The 22,531-nt window shown below is 50.4% G+C and overlaps 1 protein-coding gene across 15 annotated transcripts in view; it reads right to left on the bottom strand.

Moving 5' to 3' along the window:
- KIZ (kizuna centrosomal protein) overlaps positions 1-22,531 on the bottom strand; it is a 98,152-nt gene that overhangs the window by 11,064 nt on the left and 64,557 nt on the right. For 5 of the 15 annotated variants that reach the window (XM_071455978.1, XM_071456194.1, XM_071455750.1 and 2 more), the window contains 12 exons: positions 21,790-21,974; positions 20,909-21,190; positions 17,770-20,725; positions 15,957-16,019; positions 14,521-14,668; positions 12,511-12,600; positions 8,820-9,135; positions 7,843-8,059; positions 4,342-4,476; positions 3,672-3,836; positions 2,388-2,523; positions 1,528-1,666 (listed from right to left, as the gene is read on the bottom strand). In XM_071455978.1, the coding sequence (XP_071312079.1) occupies positions 1,528-1,666; positions 2,388-2,523; positions 3,672-3,836; positions 4,342-4,476; positions 7,843-8,059; positions 8,820-9,135; positions 12,511-12,600; positions 14,521-14,668; positions 15,957-16,019; positions 17,770-18,206 (1,846 nt within the window). In that variant the 5' untranslated portion in view covers positions 18,207-20,725; positions 20,909-21,190; positions 21,790-21,974. Of the gene's footprint in view, positions 1-1,527; positions 1,667-2,387; positions 2,524-3,671; positions 3,837-4,341; positions 4,477-7,842; positions 8,060-8,819; positions 9,136-12,510; positions 12,601-14,520; positions 14,669-15,956; positions 16,020-17,559; positions 17,659-17,769; positions 20,726-20,908; positions 21,191-21,789; positions 21,981-22,531 lie in introns of those variants that run through there. The other 10 variants (XM_071455828.1, XM_071456149.1, XM_071455528.1 and 7 more) reach the window with 3 other exon arrangements.

The raw sequence follows: 22,531 nt of genomic DNA on the forward strand, positions 1-22,531 counted from the left end.
GGAGAGGTCAGGAAGTCTCAGTGATGGCACTGGCTGGAGGGAGCCACTGTTATCAGGCAGGAGGTAGTACTTGGTACAGGAGGCAGAGAGGAGGAGGCTCCTGGCTGGCACAGGCACGGCTCCTGGCTGGCAAGGATCTGCCCCATGCTTATTCTAATGATCCCCAGTCAATTACTCAGGGAAAGAATCAAACCAGCAGCCTCTGGAGTTGCCATATAATTACTGGATCTCCACCACAGAGACTGACCCCTGAACACGGACGGCGGGCCCTGACAGGCTTGCAGAGTGGATATTCACATGGTGAAACGTGGAACATGATTACAAGGAATTAAAGAGGCACCGTGTTCCCCACCTTTGTTTCTGCCAACGTGGGCCCTGTGATGTGACATTTAATCTGTGCTCAGGGCGAGCAGCTGGGTTTGCTCCCTCTGAAGTCGCCCGCGGCACGGAGCCGCCGGGGTGTGATTGTATAACCCAGTCGAATGCTGGGCCTGAGGTCAATATGCAGCCACCCCTTCCACCTGTAATGGGAATCTTTCCCACCACACTTTCTTGCCTGCTCTCATCTTCACTCCAGCCTGTGACTTCTGGATGTGAACACACCGTAATGAAACCATTTCAAAGCGGCAGCCATCAGACCGCTTTGCTTGCTTTTAAGCCCTACTCCCTTTAATTTCCCACTTTTGTTATCTCTTGTTTATTGATCTAAACTATCCATTACTGCTCATAAAAGCAGCGGCCACTGGAAACTTGCTACCCTGCCTCTCTGTAGCTTCCTCACAGAAGGACAAGCCAGCCAAATGTCCTGAGGAATTGAAGACCCTGTGGATTTGGGAAACAAACAACCTGCAGCAATGCCTGGTGGCGGTGGCATGTGCCAGACCCACTGTAGGAAATTAGCTTAAATCAAAGTCTGGTTGCCCCTGCACATAAGAGTGGCGTGGATTTCGGAGCCTGGAGCAGCCTGTTTGCATTTGCTGTGCAAAGAGCACAGCAGCCTAATTGCCTGCTGCTGCCAGACTCCGATGGAAGGGGTGCTCCAGGAGCAGAGCAAGCGAGCTGCCATCACTGGAATAATGTATTCCCTCCTTGTGTGAAGGAACGAACTGGGCTCTCCCCGACACCAGCACGTCCTGAGCTGGGAAATGGCCCCACATGAACCCTTTCATTTTGGCAATTCCTTCTGCAGTCTGGCTTTGTCACAACAGCCAGCAAATACAGCCCCCAGTTCCTAAATGGGAGATGCTTTGTAAACATGCACACAGAACTCACTGATCCATTTCATAGTGGCCACAGGGCCTGGCCTTTCTTCTCCTGCAGAAAAACCCACCACAACAGGCATCACTTAGTTTTGGGAAGCCAGAATCACAAAGGATACCAAGATATTGAGGAAAATCCTCCAAATCCATCACAAATGTACATTGATCTACCAGTGCCTATGTCCCAGTCCCTTGGGGGTTTGGACAGAACTCCCCTATGCCCAGAGCAGAAACCTGGAGTGGCAGCCAGAGCTGGAACACCCCTTACCTGCTTCTCGCCGTGCCAGTTCCCCCTGCTTTCCTTCCCTGCCGTTGGTTGGGATCGATGGCAGGCCGAGAGAGGATTCATCACTCTGCACAGGTGGATCATCCCCACACTCTGCTGGAAGGGCCTCTCTCAGCACAGTCTGAGCATTCAAAACAGAAACAGCCACAACTCCATTATCCTCCCCCTCGAGCGTTTTCCAACACGCATTCAGGCTAATCTACACTCCTAGGGTAATCTGGGTGTTTCTCTTAGATGTTCCACTACCTGACATCTAGGGTGTTCCTCTGGAGCTGGTTTTGGGACAGAAATATGGACTTCAGTCTGTAAAATCTACTCTATGTTCTGCCCTAACTCTCTCACTGTTTAGTAAATCAGTTGATTAACAGCACAGTAAGGGGCTGAGGCACTCACAGCCTATGGAATACCATTTCTATTGATTTATTTAAATAATTGGCAATAAACTTTTGCATTAACTTAGAAAAACCATGAGTGTGCTCCCTTTTATAAAATGCTCTCTGTGTTCAGCACCAAGGCTCCACAAGACTCTGCTTTAAAAAAAGTCAAAATACATTATTCATTATAAAAAGTCACGGAGAAAGACAAAGATAGTAACCTCATGATGGTTTGCACCAGAGCAAAGGGGTGAACTTGTTCCAATCCCTGACTGGCATAAAGGGTGGGAACCTTCAAAGTCCCTTTTCCTGTGGGATGAAGCACTGGACATATTTCCCTGAGACCTCAGAGCTGGTTAACCACCGACTGCCCCTGCCCTTGCCCTGACTGCCACACCCCACCAGGGCACAGCCACAGCAGTGCAGAGCCTCCAGTGCCCCTGATTTACCCAAGGTGTCAGTGCCCACCTGGTGGTCCTGCTCCTCCTCTCCTGGAGCCAGCAGCTGCTCAAACATCTCTGCCACCTGCTCTGGGAGCTGAACCCGGTGCTGCTTCAGGAACAAGCCATGGCGGCTCAGAAGAGTCTGCAGCGTGTCCGTGTCCCTGAGGAACAAACCGGCACCCTCAGTGAGACACCCCACCCACACCTGCTGGGAAAGGCCACCACCCATCTGGTCCTTAATTCCCACTTTTTCTTTTAAAAATGTTCAAAGTGGAAAATGTAGGAAGCCGCTTGCAAGTTCTGCAAGACGGGCAGAGGTGACCCCCATCATCATCATCATCATCACCACCATACCTGCCCTGTCCTGAGGCTCAGGATCCAAAGACACAAGCCTTGTCTCAGCACCTCGCTTACTCCCTGGGGCACAGCCTGGCACCCACTGCTCCAGGCTTGTCTTTTGCTCAGAACGAATAAAAAAGGAAAAAAAGCAACTACGGTGTCTTTTAATGTAGAAAATCTCAATCCTGCAATCCTTTTGTTTGCCAAAGCTGTTTTTTTTTTCCTGCTGCTCCAGTGAAGTTTCAGAGGAGTGAATTCCAATTAACTCTAGGAGTGTTTGTCCCTAAGAAACCATTCAGGAGACACAAGGAGCTGTTGGTGCCCGCAGGCGTATCAGCCTTGCAAGAGAGGCAGGTACTGCAGAGAGACCCTTCTGCAGCGCTCACAAGTGCCCCGATCCTGCCAGTACTTGAGCACTGCGGAGCCTGCGACAGGGAGGGAGGTCTAGACAGAAGCTAAGCAAGGCAGAATGGAAATTGTTTTCATTCCTGGGTTAAAGAGACCTGAAAAAAAAAAAAAAGTAATTCTCACTTGTCCTTGTGGCATATGCACAGGAAAAAAAAACCCCATTTTGAATAACTGCACTTTGTTGTTTTCAAAGGCCACGTGCATCTTCTGTCTCAAACAGAATAATTGCCTTCTCAGAATTACATTTGTTGGCCTTCCTTTCAGATCTTGGGAATGGCTGGCTGAGAGGTGTTTGGAGTTCTTGCAATTCCCTGCCTGCCAGACAGTGGGAGACACTGTGGACCAGATGAGCTGGGGGGACTCCAGGGCTGCCCTGTGGAGCAGGAGCCACCACTGGGGAATGGGAGGGAAATAAATGAACTCCTGAATGCTCCCACTGCAAGTGCCACAAGGCTCCGCGCTCCAACGGCTCTGTTTGCCAGTGCTGGCCTGGCTGCCTCGGTGGATCCAGGGCAGGGACAGAGATGTTCCTCAGCCCTGGTGGGTCCTGTGTCCCCCATACCTGATGTGCTCCTCGTGCCCTGCTCTGCCCACGGCCTCGTCGGTGTTCTCCGGCGGGAGGCTCCCGCTCTGCGAGCCCTGGGACACGGCCTGGAGCTGCCGCAACACCACGGCTTCCATCACCTCGAGGTCACCCTGAGCCAGCCTGCTGGCCCCAGCACAAGCACTGCAACACAAAGCAGGGGGGGACAAGCCCTGTGAGCACAGCCCACCCCAGCCTGCAGACAGGACAGCCAGGGGACAGCCAGAGGGACAAACAAACATCCCTGGTGCTCTGTGACACACGTGGGACAGGACAGGGAGGTCACACTCGGCACTTGGAACGTACCAGGTGCAGCCACCCAGGGAGAGGGAAGCTGAGCACATCCTCTCCAGTGGCAAGCTGGGGGGCAGGCCTGTTTGGGGCTCCTCTTCCCTAATTCCCGAGGAATCATCCAATCATCAACTGCCTACAAGAGTCCCAGTCTGTGGAGGCTGTGCATCGTTGTCAATAAAGTTACCAACAATTCCCAGTTCTGCACCTAGGGGCCCAGAGGCTGAGGAAGGACAGCGAGGGCTCTCTGCCACTGGTTTTGGCAACACTCGGTTCTGGGGATTCCCTTTGCTCTCTTGCTGCATTTGCTGCGTTTTTCTGGCACGGGCCGTTTGTTACCCGGGCTGCACTCACTCACCTGGGCAGCTCCGCTGTCCCCGAGGGCTGGCCCTGGTACAGCGCCCGGTGCTGGGGGCTCGTCCTCTCCACCAGCCCCTCCAGGAGCTGCAGTGCCTGGCAGAGCTCCTGGAGCTCGGCCTGCATCCCGCCGGACCTGAGGATGGACAGACAGGATGGGAGTCACCGACGACGTGTGACAGCGCTCGTCAGTGCATTCCCATCGCAGCCCTTGGGAAAATAAACAGCTTCGTTTGAGGTTTCCAAAGCCAACGGCAAGAACCACGTTCCCGAGCTCTGTAGGAAGGAGTGTGGGGGGGAAGCACATGAGCAAACAAGCCATCCAAAAATCAGCCCGGGCTGAGCCGCTGCATGGAAATTACCCCAGTGCCGAACACTTTAATTCCTTCACCTCCACAAGCGAAACAAATCTGGTGACCACCTACAGGTATGGGGACAGCCCTGGAACCTCAGAGGGGTTTTGATGAAGCTGCACCTCTATAATGATGCAAATGAGGACTTAACCACTGAAACAATGCCGCGGGCTAATCCCGGGACAGAGGTGTAAATGGCTATTCAGGTCCCCGGCTGCCTCTTTGTGGGGCTCCCAGCCCAGGTCTCGCCAGCAATGAACACCGCAGCTGGGGCAAAAGAGAGTTTTCTTTCTTTCTTTCCCCCACATGCAGGAGCTGACATGTTTCCACAGTTAACCCTGGCTTACTCTGCCTCCAGGGAGAAGCTCTGTGCACAAAAACTTGCAGCATTTGCACACTCGTGCTGAGCTGTGCCCAAAGCTGTGTTTTCCCTCCGAGTGTTGGGCAACAGTGAACAATTAAGTGGGGGCTGCTGTGTCTTTAGTCGAGTTTCCTAGACATTTAATAAGCAAAACAATGCCCGGGAGATCACATAGGCAGTTAAACAGTGCTTTCTCTTTTCCCCCAGCCTTACAAACCCTGTATTCCAGCGGCCGGCTCGTTTCCCATTGTTTTCCTCCCGCTGGGTGGTCCTTCCAGGGTGCCACTCGAGAGGGATACAATAATAAAAAGGGAAGGGGAAGGAAGGGACACCAACATAAAGAAAAACAAAATGTATGACAATCTGCAGCAGGCTACGGATCAGAGGTCAGCAAACAAGAGGTCCTTCTCTTTTACAGGTTGCTTCCTGGAAACAGTCTGATTAAGCTGACAGCTTGAATTATGTGTTACATTTTGTAATGCACAATCCATCTGTGCTAAGTCCTCCTCAATGCAGCTGAAGCAGCACAGGCATTAGCTCTGCCTTTTTCCACCCCCTCAGCTCAGGCCTTAAAATAGTCATCATCTTTCTCCACACTAATTCTCAGAGACCCTCTCCCCCTGCCTCCCACCCCCCGGGTTTAAGCCCTCAAAGAAAGGGCTGGGTGCTGCAGGGAATGGTAAGAGGACACGGAGCCTGTCCCCTTGGATCAGCAGCTCCAAGGGAGGGGACATCAGGAGCCTTCATGAGCTCCCGTGGTGCCAGGGGGCTGCTGATAGGAAACCCATCCCAGGCTCTTCCCCTGGGGCAGGGTGTGAGGAGGCAGGGGAGCAGCCTCTGATCCATCAGAACACTGCCCAACAATCACCAGTTCTGATAACTGAGGCAGCAAAGCTGCAGCACCCTACTGTGACCTGCAACAAGATGGAAACCTTCTGCTCAATCACCTTTCCCAACAACATCTCCCTTCCTTGGCTGCAAAGACTTCACTGCAGGAGAAAAAACACTAAACTCCTTAAAAAACAAAGGCTGGCATCTCTGCAGTAAGACAGGAGAGGCATTTGCTCTAAAGATAAAAATTTATGGCTTCCTGGCACACAGCAAGGACTGGTTTTGCCTCTGGAGTCAGCCATGGTCTCTGCTCCTTTCAACACCACCCCTTGTACTCATTTCAGATAATTCACCAGAAGTGTATGAACAATGCTTCCTTCTGATGCCACAGTGACACTGCTGCAGTGGGAGAGTCCAAGTTACAGATATTTCAACTTAAGGCAACAAATACACAGAATTTGGCGAATTTCAGCACATTTCTTCAGCCAGCACAGGAATTTCGCAAGAGAAAACCATGGGGACTGGAAGGACATCGCGTGTTGTGAATCCCTGGTGTGACAGAGCAGAGGAAGCTGCATTCCCATACTTTGTGTAACGTGTAGAATTGAAATTCATGCACTAATCACTTGCAAGCTTTTCCACAAGATTTTTGGCCAATTAATTTTGCAAGGCTCGAGTGTGCATGCTGCATTCCAGGTGCCTTGGAAAGCCCACCTGGGTGTGAGCACAACAAGGGAACGGCTCCTGCTGGTGGATCTGCCTTTTCATTTGTCAGGTGAAGCAAATTAAAACCTGTATCTTTTCTGCAGCACCAGCAAGCAGTGGTGATCCCACTTCCATGGCCTTGAGAAGCAGAGGCATTCAGCTTGGCACAACGGGAGGAGAGCTCTGTGCTGCGGTTCCAGCCGTGCGCCGGGGACAATGCAGGCGCTCAAACCTTGTGTATAATTTCCCCGGGCCTCAAGAGCTGCTCCGTGTCTCATCAGGCACTGCACAGCAAGGCCTTGCAGGGAGGGAACACAAGGTTAAACTGCTGGTGCTGGGGTCGGCTCTGACTCCTCTCACAGACACAGGCACTCGGTGCTCTCGCCTGCTCTGCTGTGATTAACAGGTGGGATACAAAGGGAGGACTGGGGGAAAGCTTTTTACATGTAAATCAGATGATGTTTCCATAGTGAGCAACAGCCCGATGCAAATAGGAAAGGATAAAGTTACCAAAGTTTCTGCCTTGGCCCCCAGCTTCTGCTCAGGTGTCAACACCCAAAGCAGCACTGACATCAGTACCACCACAACATGCCCGGGAACAGAATTAACTGATCTAAATACTGCAAACAACCAAGATGGGAAAACCCAACCAACTGGCAGAAGAAACTCCTTCTGCAGGAGACTTGTTCTCCAGGGGTAAAGCGCTGTTTCCTTTGCACCACATCCCACTATAGACCTGCCAGCTCTCCTGGGTGACCCGGGCCAGCCCTCCTGGGTGACCCGGGCCAGCTCCGGGGACCATCTCACTGTGGGCACTGCCCCACCAGGACAGGGATGCACCTCCCTGTCTCATGAGGGCGTTGCGGGGCTGAAAATCCTGCCAGGATGGATTTAGCCCGATGCTCTGGTGCTGCATTTGTTGCCCACAAAATCCTGCAGCAGAGGACAGGCCCTGTGTCTGCACTGTCCTCATCCTCTCTTACTCTAATTCCAAACAAAATGTTCAAACAGTGGAAGTTTTACCAAGTAGAGTGACTGGAATAAGATTTCTGAACATTTAAAGAACACTGTCTGCATTTTAGTAACAAATCCTTTTAGTAGCAAATCCACCTGCCAATTCTGACCCCACTGAGGTGCCCGAAGCCCCTGAATGCCCAGCACAGGTACAAGGTACTAAAGAACAGGGGAGCACTTGGTGTGAGCTTCAGTGCCCTGACCAGCCCAGCTGACCCAGGAAAGAGGGAGGTGGTACCTGTGTGGTGCTGAGCTGTCCAAGGGCTCCTCCTGGGCTGCAGGAGGGTTTGGTGGGGGCAGCAGGGAGCCCTCTGGAGCCCGGGCATCCCTGCCCTGCTCCTGCCGCAGGCTGGGAATGCTTGGCCTCGCCTCCTCCTCAGCACCAGCAGGGACTGGGAGCTTGGCACTGCTCCCCTCCCTGTGAGCCCACCAGCTGCTCAGGCTAGGCTTTGCCCCTGTAATAACAATAACAAATAAGAAATCAAAGATATAAAACCTGTAATTATTCTTCTCGAAACATCAGCAGGACCATGGAGTAGCTCACAGTGAAGGGACTGAAACCAAGCGCACCCACATTGTTCACCCTGTGTGAGAGAGCATTCATCCATCCATCCATCCATCCATCCATCCATCCATCCATCCATCCATCCATCCATCCATCCATTCCTCTTGTCTGTGGGCTTCCCTGCCCTCGGCCCCTGTCCTTCCACGATCCTCTCACAAGGGGGAGTCCAGAGAGGCTGCAGCCTTTGGGGTTTGGGAACAAACCTGGCACTTCTCAGAAACCCCTCGGCACAGAGACCAGCTAGCTGACGAAATCAGCTCTGGGGGAATCAATCAGCTATTGTGCACCTGCTCTGAGGGAGAAGGGAATCAGCCTGACCCAGAAGTGACTCCTCTGGTGAAGCAGTTTCACATTACACCTCTTCACACGAGGCTAGACTATGCCAGGGCCTCTGTGGGCACAGAAGTGAGGAAATCTTCCCTCACTTCTGTGCCCACAGATCCCTGATCCCTGACCAGGATCAGCCCTCAGTGCATCCTTCACTGTCCTGCTGAGCAGCCTGGGGAGAAATGGAGTTAAAAGAAAGAAAGAACAAAGAGAGAAAAAAGGAGCAAGAGCCACCATGCTCCAAGCCCAGTGGCAGAGGAGCAGCAGCTGTGGGCAGGCTCTGGCTGGGGTGGAGGCATTGAGGACACACACCACTGCCATACCTGGAACACTTCCCGGCCTCGGGGGGGCTGCTTTGGCACCAGAAGCTGAGGTGAGCTGCTCAGAACCTTCCTCACTGGCAGCCAGGTCCCCATGTCCTGCTGCTCCCTCCTCACTCCCTCCAGCAGCGCTGCCGGTCTTGGGACCGAGCCCATCAGGGGATGGGGAGCGCAGAGGGGGCTCCTGCTGAGAGCCCAAACCTCCTGTGGCTGGGGCAGCTGGTGTGGGGCAGCCCAGCAAGGCTGCTGCTGGATAGCCCAGCTCTCCTGGCATGGCTGCATTGGTGCCAATTCCCGCCTGTCCTCCGGCCTGCGGCACCTGAAACACACAGTGGGACATGGCTGAAGGAGACAAACAGGAGACAAACTGTGTGTGGCAGCTTCTTGAGGGTGGCATGCTGGGTTCTGAAGAGAAAAGTGACACAGAATTCAAGACTTTGCTGTGGCATTAATATTACACAACCCCTGGCACACAGCCTGTGCATCAGAGTGTGAAATGAGGGCCCAGGCCTGCATTAAAGCTCCGTGAGCCAAAACATCCAGTGGCAGAAGCTGCCTGCACCCCCAGCCCAGCCAAAAGGGACCCACACACCCCAAGGATTCAAACCCATCTAAATGGTGATTGGATTTTACAAAGAGTCAAACCTCTGGGATTAGGATCTTACACAGGTTTGGAGACCCTGGACAAAAGCACCACATTTAGAGTTGCCCACAAGGCCCAGAGGGACCATCATGTTCCATGTGTGAATCGCTCAGCAGATCCAGCTTTCCTCACACCAGGGAAAAAGGCAAAACTCAGTTTCACTGTCTCCCTCCTGCTCTTCCCATGGCAGTGACATGGCCTTTCCCCCAGGTGACACGGGACATGGAGCAGACACATTTTGAATGGCACTTTTCTCCAAGGACTGTTGAACTTGCACAAAACCAGCTCCAGAATACAACCTCTCTGCTGCCAAATCCCTTTGTTTTAACACTTGCCTCTTCTCCTTTGCAAACCCACTCAATCAGGACAATTTAGGAGGAGTGGCTGCTGTCACCACAACTGCTGTAGGGTCATGGCCAGTTTGTGCAAAGCCAAAATTAGCCATCGTAATGCCGCTGTTCACACTGAGCAGGGTTTCCTCTCCAGCCCCAAATTCCAGCAGCACAATTTGCAGTCACCTCCACACCTCTCCCTTCTCTTTCACTGCCTGACCTCTTCCTCCCACACCAAGTCAGCTGCCAAGCCCAGCTGAAAGGAAACAAAGGCATCTTGTCTGCTCTGTGACTAAGGTTCCTTAAAAAAGCTCAAATTCCACGTAACAAGGAGCAGAACAAAAAGCCATGAAGTCATTTTAAGCAGTAGTAAAGGTTTGCCACTCAGATTAAGTTCACAGCTTATTCCATCACCACTGCTCTCAGGTTCCTCCTAATTACTTCTCAGGCGTGGGATTTGGTGCTTTCAAATGCCTCCTGCCAGTCCTGCACGGCTTTGGCAGCTCCTGGATGCAGTGTTCCAAAACAAATGGATTTCAAGCAGGCACAGGAACAGCAAATTCCTATCAATCCCTTTCCCTGGGAAGGGACTCTGCCACCCACAGGTGTTCCTGGAAGCTTCCAGCATGCCCAAATCCAAAATGTTCTGAAAGCTCCAAGGAAGAGGTTCCAAGCTGACTTCCCAGCACAGGGGATGCAGGAGCCTGGGCTGTACAGCTCAGCCAGCTGGGAAGGAGCTCTTCAGGGTGGGACTTCTGAGCTTAAGGACTCCCCTTGACACTGGGAACCCAAAAGGGCACATTTCCCATGGCTCAGGAACGTGCCAGACATTCCTGGAGGTGTTTCAGCACTGGGATACTGCTGGTTCTGGGATTGTCCTCCTGGGTCCCCAGGGCCCAGAGATGACCCCCCAAGATGTCACTGAGGGAGTTATCACAAAGTCACTGCATCCCAACCAGCCTAAAGGAAGCCATCCCAATCCCAGGGCTGGGAAATAAAACCAATTCCACAAGCTGTACCCTGGACATCCCACATGCTGACTGCACACTCTCTGTGACTGACTCGGTGCCACATCGCTGAGAACAAACTCCTTTGCTTTGGACAGAAGAGCCAGCACATTTGATGTGAAAAAAAAACAGAATTAAGAGCTGACACACACCCCAGGGACATGACAAAAATGCACAATGTAGCTGAAGTTACCTGTTTTTTAGGAGGGAGGAGGAGGAGGAAGAGGACAGAGGATAAAGGAATCCACAATCCACTACATTATTATACACAAATTGACATTTTTGGGTGTACACCACACTGTCATAGTGCCAAAAACCTGCCCACAGTTTTTCAACCCTCAAGTCACAGCACAAGCCTTTGATGCTCTAGTACTGATAACAACTTTTCCATCAGCTGGAAATCCCATCTCCCACACTGCCTGCCCTAATTGGACAGCTCACATTCCAAAATAAACTCACCTTTCCCCACAACACCTCCCAGTTCAAACCACAATTTGCACCCTGCCACAGGCCTGCCTATATAGGTCAAGGCTGCTAGGCTTCACTGCTTTGTGTATTACAGTTTAAAGAACGCTCTAAATTCAAGGTTTTTAACTTTTTAATCTATGGGGAAAACTTCCTATAAACTCAGATTAACAACTGCTAATGCACTGAAGAAAGGAAACCAAAAACCTTTCTCCTACTATAAAAACAAAATAGTGTGGCCTCTGTTTCTTTTCTGATAAGAGTCTTAAATACCAAACATTTAACTGCATAATAACATTCCCTGGCAGCCAGCAGCCTGCTTAGCAGATACATAAAGCAGGTAAAAGGGGAAAAAGTTAATTTCTTGGCTGAATGATTCCATCGGTAGCTATAGGGCAAACTAGAAAGTCTTTTAGTAAAGTAGCAGTTGATTCTTCTATCAATCTGCAGCACACACACTCTTCCAAGGAATGCATTAAATATGAAAATCATATCCCGTTATCATCTGTTCCCAGCTTTCAGCCCAGTAAGCTTTCCTTAATGAATGCTGTAGCCTAAGGGACGCGCGTGCTGCCGGCTCCTCGGAATAATGGAGTGATGCTCCCGTCCTGCCTATTCCGGCGCCGCCTGGCTGAGGGGCTTCCACACACAGTCACAAGTGACTACTCTTGCCAGCATGCTCCAAGTTATTACAAGATGTTTTTAGACATTTCATCTAAAAGAGCTTTGCTGCTTTTAGTGGAGAAAACAGCTCTGGTCTTGAACTGTATCATTTATATGGAGATAGGAGGAGGGATTAGGAGCCTGCATTACTGCAGATATATGGCAGCAGATATTTAAGTATTCCTTGTCAGTCTTTTTGTCTGTTCCTTAGATATGCAATCTCCTTCTGCTCCTTCTGAGGAAAGGTCAAAACACACAAAATTATAAACACAGCACACGGCTCCTCGGCTGCAGTTCTGCAAATATCCCTCATTAGGAGCATTTCCTCCTCGGTCACGACCATCTCCACACCATCCAGCACAGGAATTATAAAAGCCAACACGAAGACGTGTGCAAACAGTCAGAGATTTTTTTAATTCCAGCTCTCTGGATGAAACTATTGCACTTTTTACTGGTGGTTCTCCTTCTCTCAGGTGCTACACACAATTTCACACTGCATGTGCCAGCATGGCAATCCCCACGGAAAGGCTGCGCAGCTCCGAGGAGAGCACGGCATTGGAATAAAGCCCATTTCCCCCCATTACCTGCTCGCTGGGTCCTTCCTCCTTGTCACCTCCTGCTGACAAGCTGCCCTCTCGAAGGGATAACAGGTTTTTAATTTCCCTTCCATACCGCTCCTAAAAGGGAACAAATCCGTCACACAAAACTGGAGGCCGAACAACCCCCCCCAGCCCAAGAGACTCCACTTTGCAAAATGTGCACCTTTAAATGCAAAGCCCCCACAGCCTTTTTAACTCAGACCATATTTAAAAGCAGGGATCTCATTTGCTCCTCATTTTTCCGCTCCCCTGCCCAGGCAGCGTGGCCCGTACACAATCTGCTGCAGGGCTTTCATACACATTTATTCATCCCCATCATTTAGAATCCCACAGAATAGCAATAACCTGTTGGCTCATATTATTGTATTTATTTATTTATTGTATTTATTGCATCCCAACCAGCACCTGTAGCACCGAAATATTGCTGCTGCCCCCAGACAATGACTCGCTTTGGGATGAAACACAGTGAGCTCCACAATGTGTTTTTCACACCCCATCTTACGACTGGCTGGGTGTCGTGAGGAACCATCCCTGGCAGAATTTCCAGAGAGCAGCCAGGCAGGGAAGGCTCCGTGCCGGCTGCTCCAAACACGGCTTGCTGCACTCCGGGGTTTATTGGAGCAGCGCTGGGAGCGGAGCTGGGCAGCACCTGCAATTAATCCTGCATGCTCCTAACTGCAGCCCCCAGCAGCAGCAGCAGCACAACGGGGCTGAAAGAGCTGCAGGACCCGTGCTGCATCAGGGAACAGGCATGGGAATGAATCCTTCACACAATTAACTCGCCTGCCTCTGCCCTTCACTCCACTCCCAGGTAGGAGCCGCTCGGGAAACTTGAATTTCAGGGAACAAAACCTCACCACGTGAGGAGTCGAGATGCTCAAAAGAAACTCAGATGTAACTCCTGGATTTTGCTGAAAGCTGAAGTGAATTTATACTCCTAAAAATTACTGACCAAACACAGGGAGTAAAAGTGCATCTTTCAGAAACAAAAGGAGTTTTGTGAGCTACAGCCACGTAATAAATGTGCAGAGAGTTGTGATAAAGCACTCCTAAAGGGCATTCTCTATGGAAAAAAAGGAGAGAAAACAGCAATAATTTCTTTCTGTGTACTCCCATGATAGATTAAATGATTGCATGCTCCATAACTCTCCTGCTTTCCATAACTTAACACGGAGGAGATGTCATTTGTTCAGCAGCTCTGAAAAGTAACTGTAACTTGGCAAAGATAAAATGGATGGCACAGCAACACCAAAATGGAAGGACTGAACAAAAACCCCACGAGCAGCTCGACCTGTGGCACTGGGACTGGGACTCACAGAAGGTGTCAGAACCACCATCCCTGACACTGGGCAGACTGGTGTGCACCAGGGCTGCTGAGGAGGAAAATCCCCTTCAAAACAGCAGGGGAAAGCTGGCACTGCAGCACAGACCCCCTCCTGCTCTGGTTCAAGTAACAAGTAAAAATCAGAGGCAGGGAATGGCACACCCCAGGGACAGGCTCTGAATTCTGGGCTACTGCACTGCAGCCAGGGAAGGATGCTCTGGGAATGTCACCAGATCCAACAGGCTACGGCTGTGTGAGGAATAAACACAGCCAAGTGTTTCTGAGGAGTGCCACTGCTCTTAGAAAGCAGGAATGAATTAATTTCCCTCCCAGACTGTGCTCCCTGAAAAACCTGACTCCATGCATCAGTGGCATAAGCAGACGTTGCATTTTCATTTTTAAAAATCTGGAATCATCACTTTGCAACATCCCAAACTGTACTTTAGGGAAAAACAACAACAACAACATAATAATGATTATAATGTGATTCAAGAAGCCTCAGGGCTTGGCTTTTTCTTACAGCATCTGTTGAATCTGAGGTACTTCAGACCTGTCTATCCCACAAGCTGAAATACAGACCCTGATCGAGTTTGCTTCCAGCTCTAGGACATACCAGGAGATTCCTGCATAACAACAGCAAACACCCATGACCAAGTCTTATAGGAAGATACTTCCATCTTCCAGATGCTCTCCCAGCCTGTGGTTTCCATGTGAGCCTCCAGCTGCAGGAATTCCCGGCGCAGGGCCTGGTTCCGGCGCAGGGCCAGCTGCTGCCGTGCTGACACCGCTTCCAGGTGCCTCTGCAGCTTCTGCCTCACTCTGCAGGCAAAGAATAGGCACTTAAGGTGTGAAAATAAACCAAAAGCATCCATCACTCTGCCTCAGACACACGCACCAACACTGAGGGGAGCTGCCCCAAACACCAAAAAGGAGAAGATTTGTTCTTCTGCACACCTACATTTATATAAATATATATGTGCCACTTATCTGCAGATGTACACGGGGAGCTTTGGTGTTCCAAAGGGTAAACACATAAAAAATCTTCTCTAATTGTGTTTTAAATGGATTATGTGCTAGTCACTCCTATCCCATTAAATCAAAATGAAAACTAGCAGAGGAACATGTTCTGAAAGTCACCCAAACGGGAGCAGCGAAGCTGCGGTTTCACAGCTGCCTAAATCCATGGTGCCACCAAGAGGGACACTGGAAATCCATCTGACCCAGCTCTCTCCTACCTACAAACCAGATTCCCTTTCCTGATGCCAGACCTCTTTCCTGATGTGCCTTCAGGGCAGCCACACGGCATTAATGCCAACACAGGGAAATGGGCACCAAAGATGCCCCTGGCTCACAGCTCCACTTCAGCCAGGAGGCAAACTGCAACCCAAAGCCCCCAAGATGTCCAGAGAAACTGCGGTTCTAAACCTGTTGGATTAAACCAAATCCAATAAAATCAGGAAACTAAGTAGATGTGATGCTGCCCCACCTGTCCAGACATTTTTTCTTTAATTTGTATCTGCATTTTCTGCCCCTTTCAGAAGAAGGGCTCCCACAGCACCCCGCACTCAGTCCCTGGAGATTTACAGAACACCTCTGAGGAAAGGAATGGAACATTGGATGACACTTCTCAGTCCTGTCTGGTTGTTAGGACTTCTGGAATTTTTTTTTTTTTTTGCTTTGGTTTGTTGGGATTTTTTTGTACAGACTGTCCATGCAATTTACATTAAATAGACACTGCAGAAAGAATCCAAAGAGCAGGACCAGAACCTGGAATACCCCCTAGGGCTTCTTAAGACTTTCAACTTTCTAAGACCCTGGGATTCTCCAGCATGGACTAAGCTATGGTGATTTTGTAAAAATAGGATAAAGCCAACCTGCATGTTGGTTATTCCCAAGATTTTAGTATCCACAGAATGAGGCATTTATGTTACTGCTGCAGCTATTTCATCAATAACTTGAAGACATGAATTTTGCATTACACTTAACATGAATATAAATGTATTATTACTGAAAAACCTTCAAGACAACATTCTAAAAGCATTCCAAGATAACTAAACCTTTGTAACTAAAATAAAACAACCCGTAAGAAGCTTTCAAACAGGCTTACAGGTGTAGATCAGCCATTGTGTATTCCATTCTCTGCCTTCCTAATTCCAGCCTTCTGGCTTCACTGGAAGAAAACAACACACAGTGAGATAAAAGTATTTCACCATCTGAGAACACCAGAACTAGGGGGTTTTGCAGAGCACAGCCCTTGCTGAGCACAGAGGTCAGATTTGCTGGGAGTTACAGACTCATCTGCCAGCCCAGCTCTGAACAACTCCAAACTTTCACCCCTCTCTCTGTTCCTCACTGGAACAGGGTTGCTGGCAAGGGAAAAGATTCCTGAACACCCACATGGGACCCACCAAATCAGCCAGAGACTCCAGACGGCCCAGGAAGGGCTCTGAACCCCGTAATGGGCAGTTCCCAAGCACATCCCTCCCCTTCTTGCCCCACAATCCCACAGCAGACCCCCTTCCATGCAAGAAACACTTGGCTGGAGTTGTTCCCAGGACAGGCTCCCCTGAACCTGCCACAGGGATGGATTAGAACACAATTCCAAAACCCTTCCCAGCTCACAGACCCCACATGCCAGCCAAGTCTTTTATTTAGGCACTGAACTTGAAACCAAGCTCATATTTCCCTCCTGGCATCCAAGCCAGGTGAGCCCCACTTGCAGCACTGCTGCAAGCGTCCACCAGGTATCCTGGTGGTGCTGAGAGCCTGTGGAGCCATTGGAACTGCCTGGAGCAGTGCCAGGCCACCAGGCATGGGACAGACACACGCCAAACCACAAAGTCACCCACACCTCTCCCAGAGCCATCCCACAGGGAAGGTGTTTTGGGGAACAGAATAAAGCTGCCATTATTGAATAGCTCCAAATTGCACCTGAGGATGAACAACCATGCCCTGAGGGAAAAACTGAAAATAACCAAGAGAGGCTTCCAGCAGATTCTCCCTGCAAACCCTGCCACAAGGAAAGCCTCTTCAGGAACAGCATCAGGTTGTCATCAGGCAGCAAAGGGGACATCACACATCCCAACAAGTCTTGGCACACTTTTTTGTGGATTTGGGCTCTCCCTACACACATAGACATCCCTTCAGTTTCCCTGCAGAGAAGGGAGAGAGGAAAAGCCCTTCCTGCCGCTCTGCCTGGGAGATCAAGGCGTCCCTTTTAGCCATGTGATCCTGCCAGCGCCTGGAGCAGGATTAGGGCTGCGTGTCATGTGCACAATTTAACAGCCACGCTCCATCTGGGATCTCATCCCTTCAATTTCCTCTTATGCCACGGACAGACAAGCACACCCAGACTTCAAGATCTTGGTTTTACACTTCTCCAAGTAATTTTCCTGCTTCAGTGGAGAACACCGATATCCTAAGGGACGAAGAAGCCGAAGGATGTGACCCGATGTGTGCTCTGATCCCATTTCCCACTCCCCCATCCCGCAAGGGAGCACACTGCGTTCCTCGGCTCCCCAAAACCCATTCCCGCCCCACCAGAGAGATTTTTCAGTTTTTTCAGCACCCCACTGGCCAGCCCGCAGCAGCCACTCAGGCAGGCAGGGATACCCAGGGAAGGTCTCCTGGGGCAGGCACAGCAAACAAACCCCCGGGCATGGGGCTGGACAAGGGCCCAGCACCAGAAACAAACCCCGGCTATAAACAACCTGAGAGGGGATTTAAAGTCCAGCTACACGTCCCGGCGTGGTCCATCGGTCAGGAGCCGAATCTTTGGTGACTGACTTCCCAGCCGCTCCAGAACTTAGATATCGAAAGGGAAAATAAAAGGATATGGATGAGAACAAGGCGGGGGAAAGGATCCGCCCGTCCGGGGCGAGAACCGAACCCCAATCACCCTGCGGGGGGACCCGGCTCACCTGGCGCGGGGCTGGCGGGCGCGGGGCTGCGCATCCCGGGGCCGCCGGTACCCGGGGGCGGTCCCAGTGGCCCCGATCCTGGTGCTGATCCCGGCGCCGTTCCCGATCCCGGTGCCGGTGCCGATCCCGATCCCGCTGACCCCGCGCGGTTTCCGCCGGTGCCCACGTGCAGCTCCCGCCGTGCCCCGCGCGGGACTCCGGAAGTGCCGCCCCGCGTTGCCATGGGAACGGGCGGGCGCGGCCTGCGCCGCCCAGAGGCGCTTTGGAAGCCTTGAAGACTTTTTTTTTACCCCTTTTTTTTCCCTTTTTTCCCCCCTTTTTTTTCTTTTTTTCTTTTTTAAAATTAAATAATTATTTATCGTCTGCCCATCTCTCACTGCCACGTTGTTACCGCAAGTGTTGAGCCCCCGGCTTGGTGCTGGAGGGCACCTATCCATGTCACAGGAAAAGGGGGAAATTTGCAAAGCCAATCCAAAAAATAACTGGGAGCTGCTGAACAGCTAAAACCATTGTACACCATGGTTTTCATAAAAAAAAAAAAAACACCCAAAAAACTGACTTCCCCATCCTCTGGAGTGCCACTGTGTCCCTCTGGTGCTGTCACCTCTCCAAAATTCATATTGGAGAAGCCACAGCCATCTCCAGCCCTGCATTCACATCTCCAGCTGGAGAATGAAAACAGAACGCCCGCCTTTCATTTCCAGATAAAAACTTCAATCCCTTTGAAAGGAAGTTGCCAAATGAGTGCTTAAATTCCAGGGCCCCAATAAAATCTGAATACCGCGGGAATAATTGAAATGAAGGAGAAGCGATACATCAATAGACAAAATTGCAGAGAGCAGTGAAATGCTTAAGCATAATTAGGATGGCAATCAGAGTACAATTAGTGCGAGATCATCACAGTAATTACGCTTCCTTAGAACTTCTGGCCAAGAACAGACACATGAAAGCTCAGCTGGAGCTGGAGGCTCTGGCTGGGGACATGCCCTGGCCTTGGGGGGATCAGGAGCTTTTGGGGTTCCTAGACTGGGTTTGGAGATCCAGCAGCATTCCTGATGTTTCCAACACCTGCAGCCTCCAGCTCAGCCTCATGGATTTGAACTCAGAGTGAAAAGCTCTGTGGAATGGATGTAGTGGCACCCAGCTGCCCCCAAATTAGCCTGGCTCAGACCCCATGTGTCCATCTAAATACCTGGCTCAACAAAGTATTGAGAACATTGGCTTGAGTCAGAGCTTTCCCACTCCAGGAATGCCCAGCAGGGGATTTGGGAGCCTTTTAGTACTGCATTCCCATATAGAGCACGTGTCATGAAGACTGTTCTCCCCCCTTCTTCTGTTTACTGAAAGCAAAGATGTATTTTGGAGGTCTCCCTCACACCTTCACAGGAGCCCACAGGTGAAATCTGGCCCTGCTTTCAGAAATATTTGTGCTTGCTAAAAGAACACCTAAAACAGTGCAAAACTTCCCAGCACCTCCAGCACTGTCTGAAATCCTGAGCCCATGGGAAGCCTTATTCCCAAACTGAAAAAATAGGAAGGGTTATTCCAGTTTTGAGGATTTGGTGGAAAGGAGCTGATAGTCCCTGACCCATTGGGCTGCAAGTTTGTCTCCTGGGCAGCCCTGGGAGGTTTTGATTCACTATGAACCTCAGGTTGGGGCATGAGGGTGTTGAACCACAGCAGGGCTCACCATCCTGCTATTTATTTAACAAAAAATAAGGAATTAAGGAGCCTTAGCCTGGTCTCCTGATGTATTTCTCACTTTGTTACGTGTCTCGGTGCTCACCGCAGCCCCTGGGCTCATAACTGACTCAAGAATAATCTCCATCCTCCCATCCCTGATAAGGAATGTGGTCCCTTCCCTGAAAGCCTACAAAGAGGAGTGTTTTATTTGTGTTCTCTCTGCAGTACTTCACACTTCTTTTAGATTGTTTTAATTTAATTTTGATGTAATCTGATAAGAGCTGTAAAACTGTCAAAGGAAGCCGCCTCCTTCTGTCGCATTAAATACACTTTGAAGGAAATGGTGGCTTTGTCCCCAGTGCTGCCAAACCAAAGCATCTCTTGATTCCAGTGCAGGGATTGATGTGCACTAATCTGAACAGCTTTACACTCTTTTTCATTTAGGGAGGCAGCCACGTGTCCTTTAGCATCCCCCTCTCCTCTGGGAAGTAACCATATCCCAGAAGGTGCAGGATTGGCCTTACGGAGCTGAGCACTTGGCCACAGGCCTCTCACCTACCAGAGACCCCTGGCAGGCTTTCCCAGTTTTCCAGGGCAATGGATCCATGTGCTGCACATGCCTGCTGCAGAGATGGGAAGCCCCTGGCTCCCAGAAAAGTGGGAAACTCCTTACAGAGCAGGAATTGTTGGTGTCCGTGGTAGGGTGTCATGGGACATGCAGCAAGTGGGGTGGGGGGGACAAATTGCACTGGAAAGGGATTTGCAGAAACACAGAGATGTGTTAGGAAGAGCTTTTCCCTCTTTGTGCCTGGGTGACCTCTGAGATCCCTCACCCACAAGCCAGGGCAGAGCCAAATGCATTTGCTTTTCTTTTTGTCAATGAGACATATAACACAGGCCCTGGTAGCTGTGTGAAAACATACAGAATTTACATAATGCCCAATACGAGTCCTTTTTGTTAATGACTCAAGTCCCAAATGCAGAGCACTAATAACACACCAGGAACCAAAGAGCAGTAACAGCAGTGAGTGATCTCAGCAGAGCAATTGTGAGGATCCATTTCCTGTCAGTGGCAATGCCTGGGAGCAGTAATTAGCGCGTTGAATTTAATGTTCACATTTTAATACATTTAAATGTAATAAAATGCTTTTATTAAGTGGTGCAGTTCCTCCAAACTTGTTATTACTCGTGTCTGATGCACAAGCAGCGCACACCACGTCTGGCCTCAGATCTGCTGCCTTGGGGAAGGTGACAGAGTACCTCCAGCAGGAACCTGGAATGCAGAACACAACAGCTGAGTACACAAAAACCTGGAGACTGCAGCAGTTACAAGCATGTCATGTTTATTACAAATGTAAGGGCCTTAGCCAAAAGTGACATAATTGAAAAGCCCCTAGGCATGTCACTGTCTGTGGATTTTTAATTAATCCTGGAGAATTGAGATATAAGCACATACCACTGATATTAACGAGCCCCAGAAAAGCCACGGCACAGGGAAGGGCCTGGTTTAGAGATCATTTTCCAGGAAGCCCCAGCCTTCTCCAGCCATCTCCAAGTGCTTTTCCAGTGTCCTGTGCAGCACAGAAGGCTCCACGAGTGGAAGGGAGCAGGTGTGGCACGAATGAGGCTGTTCCAAGGCCAAGCATCCAGAGAGGATGTCAGGGAGATTTCGGGTCTCAGTTGCTCGTGTGGCCAGGCTGTAAACATGAGGAGTCTCCATTCAAGTGTCTGCTGCTGTCTGAAGAGGAAAGAAGAGATTGATAGTGTTGAGTTTCCCTGTCCCTGGAAAAATGAGAACTGAATTCAGGCTTTTTGAGATGTGAGCTCAGAGGCTTAATTTGAGCCCAACCACTCGCAGCCAAAGGGCTCAACCCTCATCTTCCCTGAAAGCATCTACACCTCACACTCGTGAATGCCCTGTGCCATGGCTCCTTCAACTTGTGTTCCCCAAGCTGAACCACCTCTGGTGTATTTCTGTTCAGGAGAGGGTATTTTGGCTCATTCAGGCCTGCAGTGATCAGACTGCAAGCGGCAGAAATGGTTCCCAACACACAGCCAAACCCAGTTCCACAAATGCCTGTTAGGGTCCCATGGCTGGGGGGACCAGGGTCCTGCTCAGCTGCAGCCTGACCTGAGGAGACAGAACCCAGCACAAGGCAAAGCCTGCCACAAGCACCACGAGCTCCCCTTCTCACAGATGTGGGATGGAGACCATCGCTCCAGGGGCTCTCAGGATTCCCTGTGCCCAACTGTCCTGCTGCGGTGAGGAAAAGGGGACACTGCAGTGAGGAAAAGGGGACATGCACCCACACCTGTTCCCAGCACACAAAGTCCTACCTTGCCTTTGGCGTGCCATCTCCTGCACCAAGCCATGTTTTTGCCAGGATCCTCTTTCAGGAGAACAGCCCCTTCACTACCAAGCTGTGTTCCCTCTGCTGTCCACTCTGCAGCTCCTGCCAGCGGGCCACGGCTTGGCCAGGCCACTCCATCCTGCTCAATCTCAGTGCTTGCCACTGCTGCTGCTGCTGCTTTAAAGGACACAGATCTATCAGGCTCTTTCATTAGTGTTTTAACAAATTCCTGGATTGATCTCATGTACAGACAGAAAGACTGAAAAAGTTTAGCTTCTACAAGCCATGAAAAATCAAAGGGAGAATACAAAATAACTGGGGAATTCTTTTAACGGAATTAGACGTTTTCCTGTCAGTCCCACAGTTCAGAGCCATCGGTTTTGAAGAGCTGCTGCCTGCATTGACAGGGATGAAGCGTTTGGACAAGGTGAAAAGCCTGGAGGATCCCAGCACCAGGCTCAAAGGGATGTGTCTGGCCCATTGTCTGGTGTGATTAATGAAGCCTTTGCACAGCAAGATAATGCAGTGTTTGCCGTGCCGGGGACGCTGCTGCACAGCACAAATATCCCAACTATGAGGAATATTCAATACGATAAAAACAACAACAAGCCCATCTATGTATGACTGCATTCTACCCAAAACCACCTCAAATGATATTTGTTTATTTCCTAATTGTCAGCCACTTTGATGCACTTGTGGTCAGGTTCAACAAGTGCTCCAGGCTCCAA

Source organism: Agelaius tricolor, unplaced genomic scaffold, assembly GCF_023055355.1.
Source record: "Agelaius tricolor isolate 1412-34295 unplaced genomic scaffold, bAgeTri1.0.p SCAF_1, whole genome shotgun sequence".
Taxonomy (NCBI): Eukaryota; Metazoa; Chordata; class Aves; order Passeriformes; family Icteridae; genus Agelaius; species Agelaius tricolor.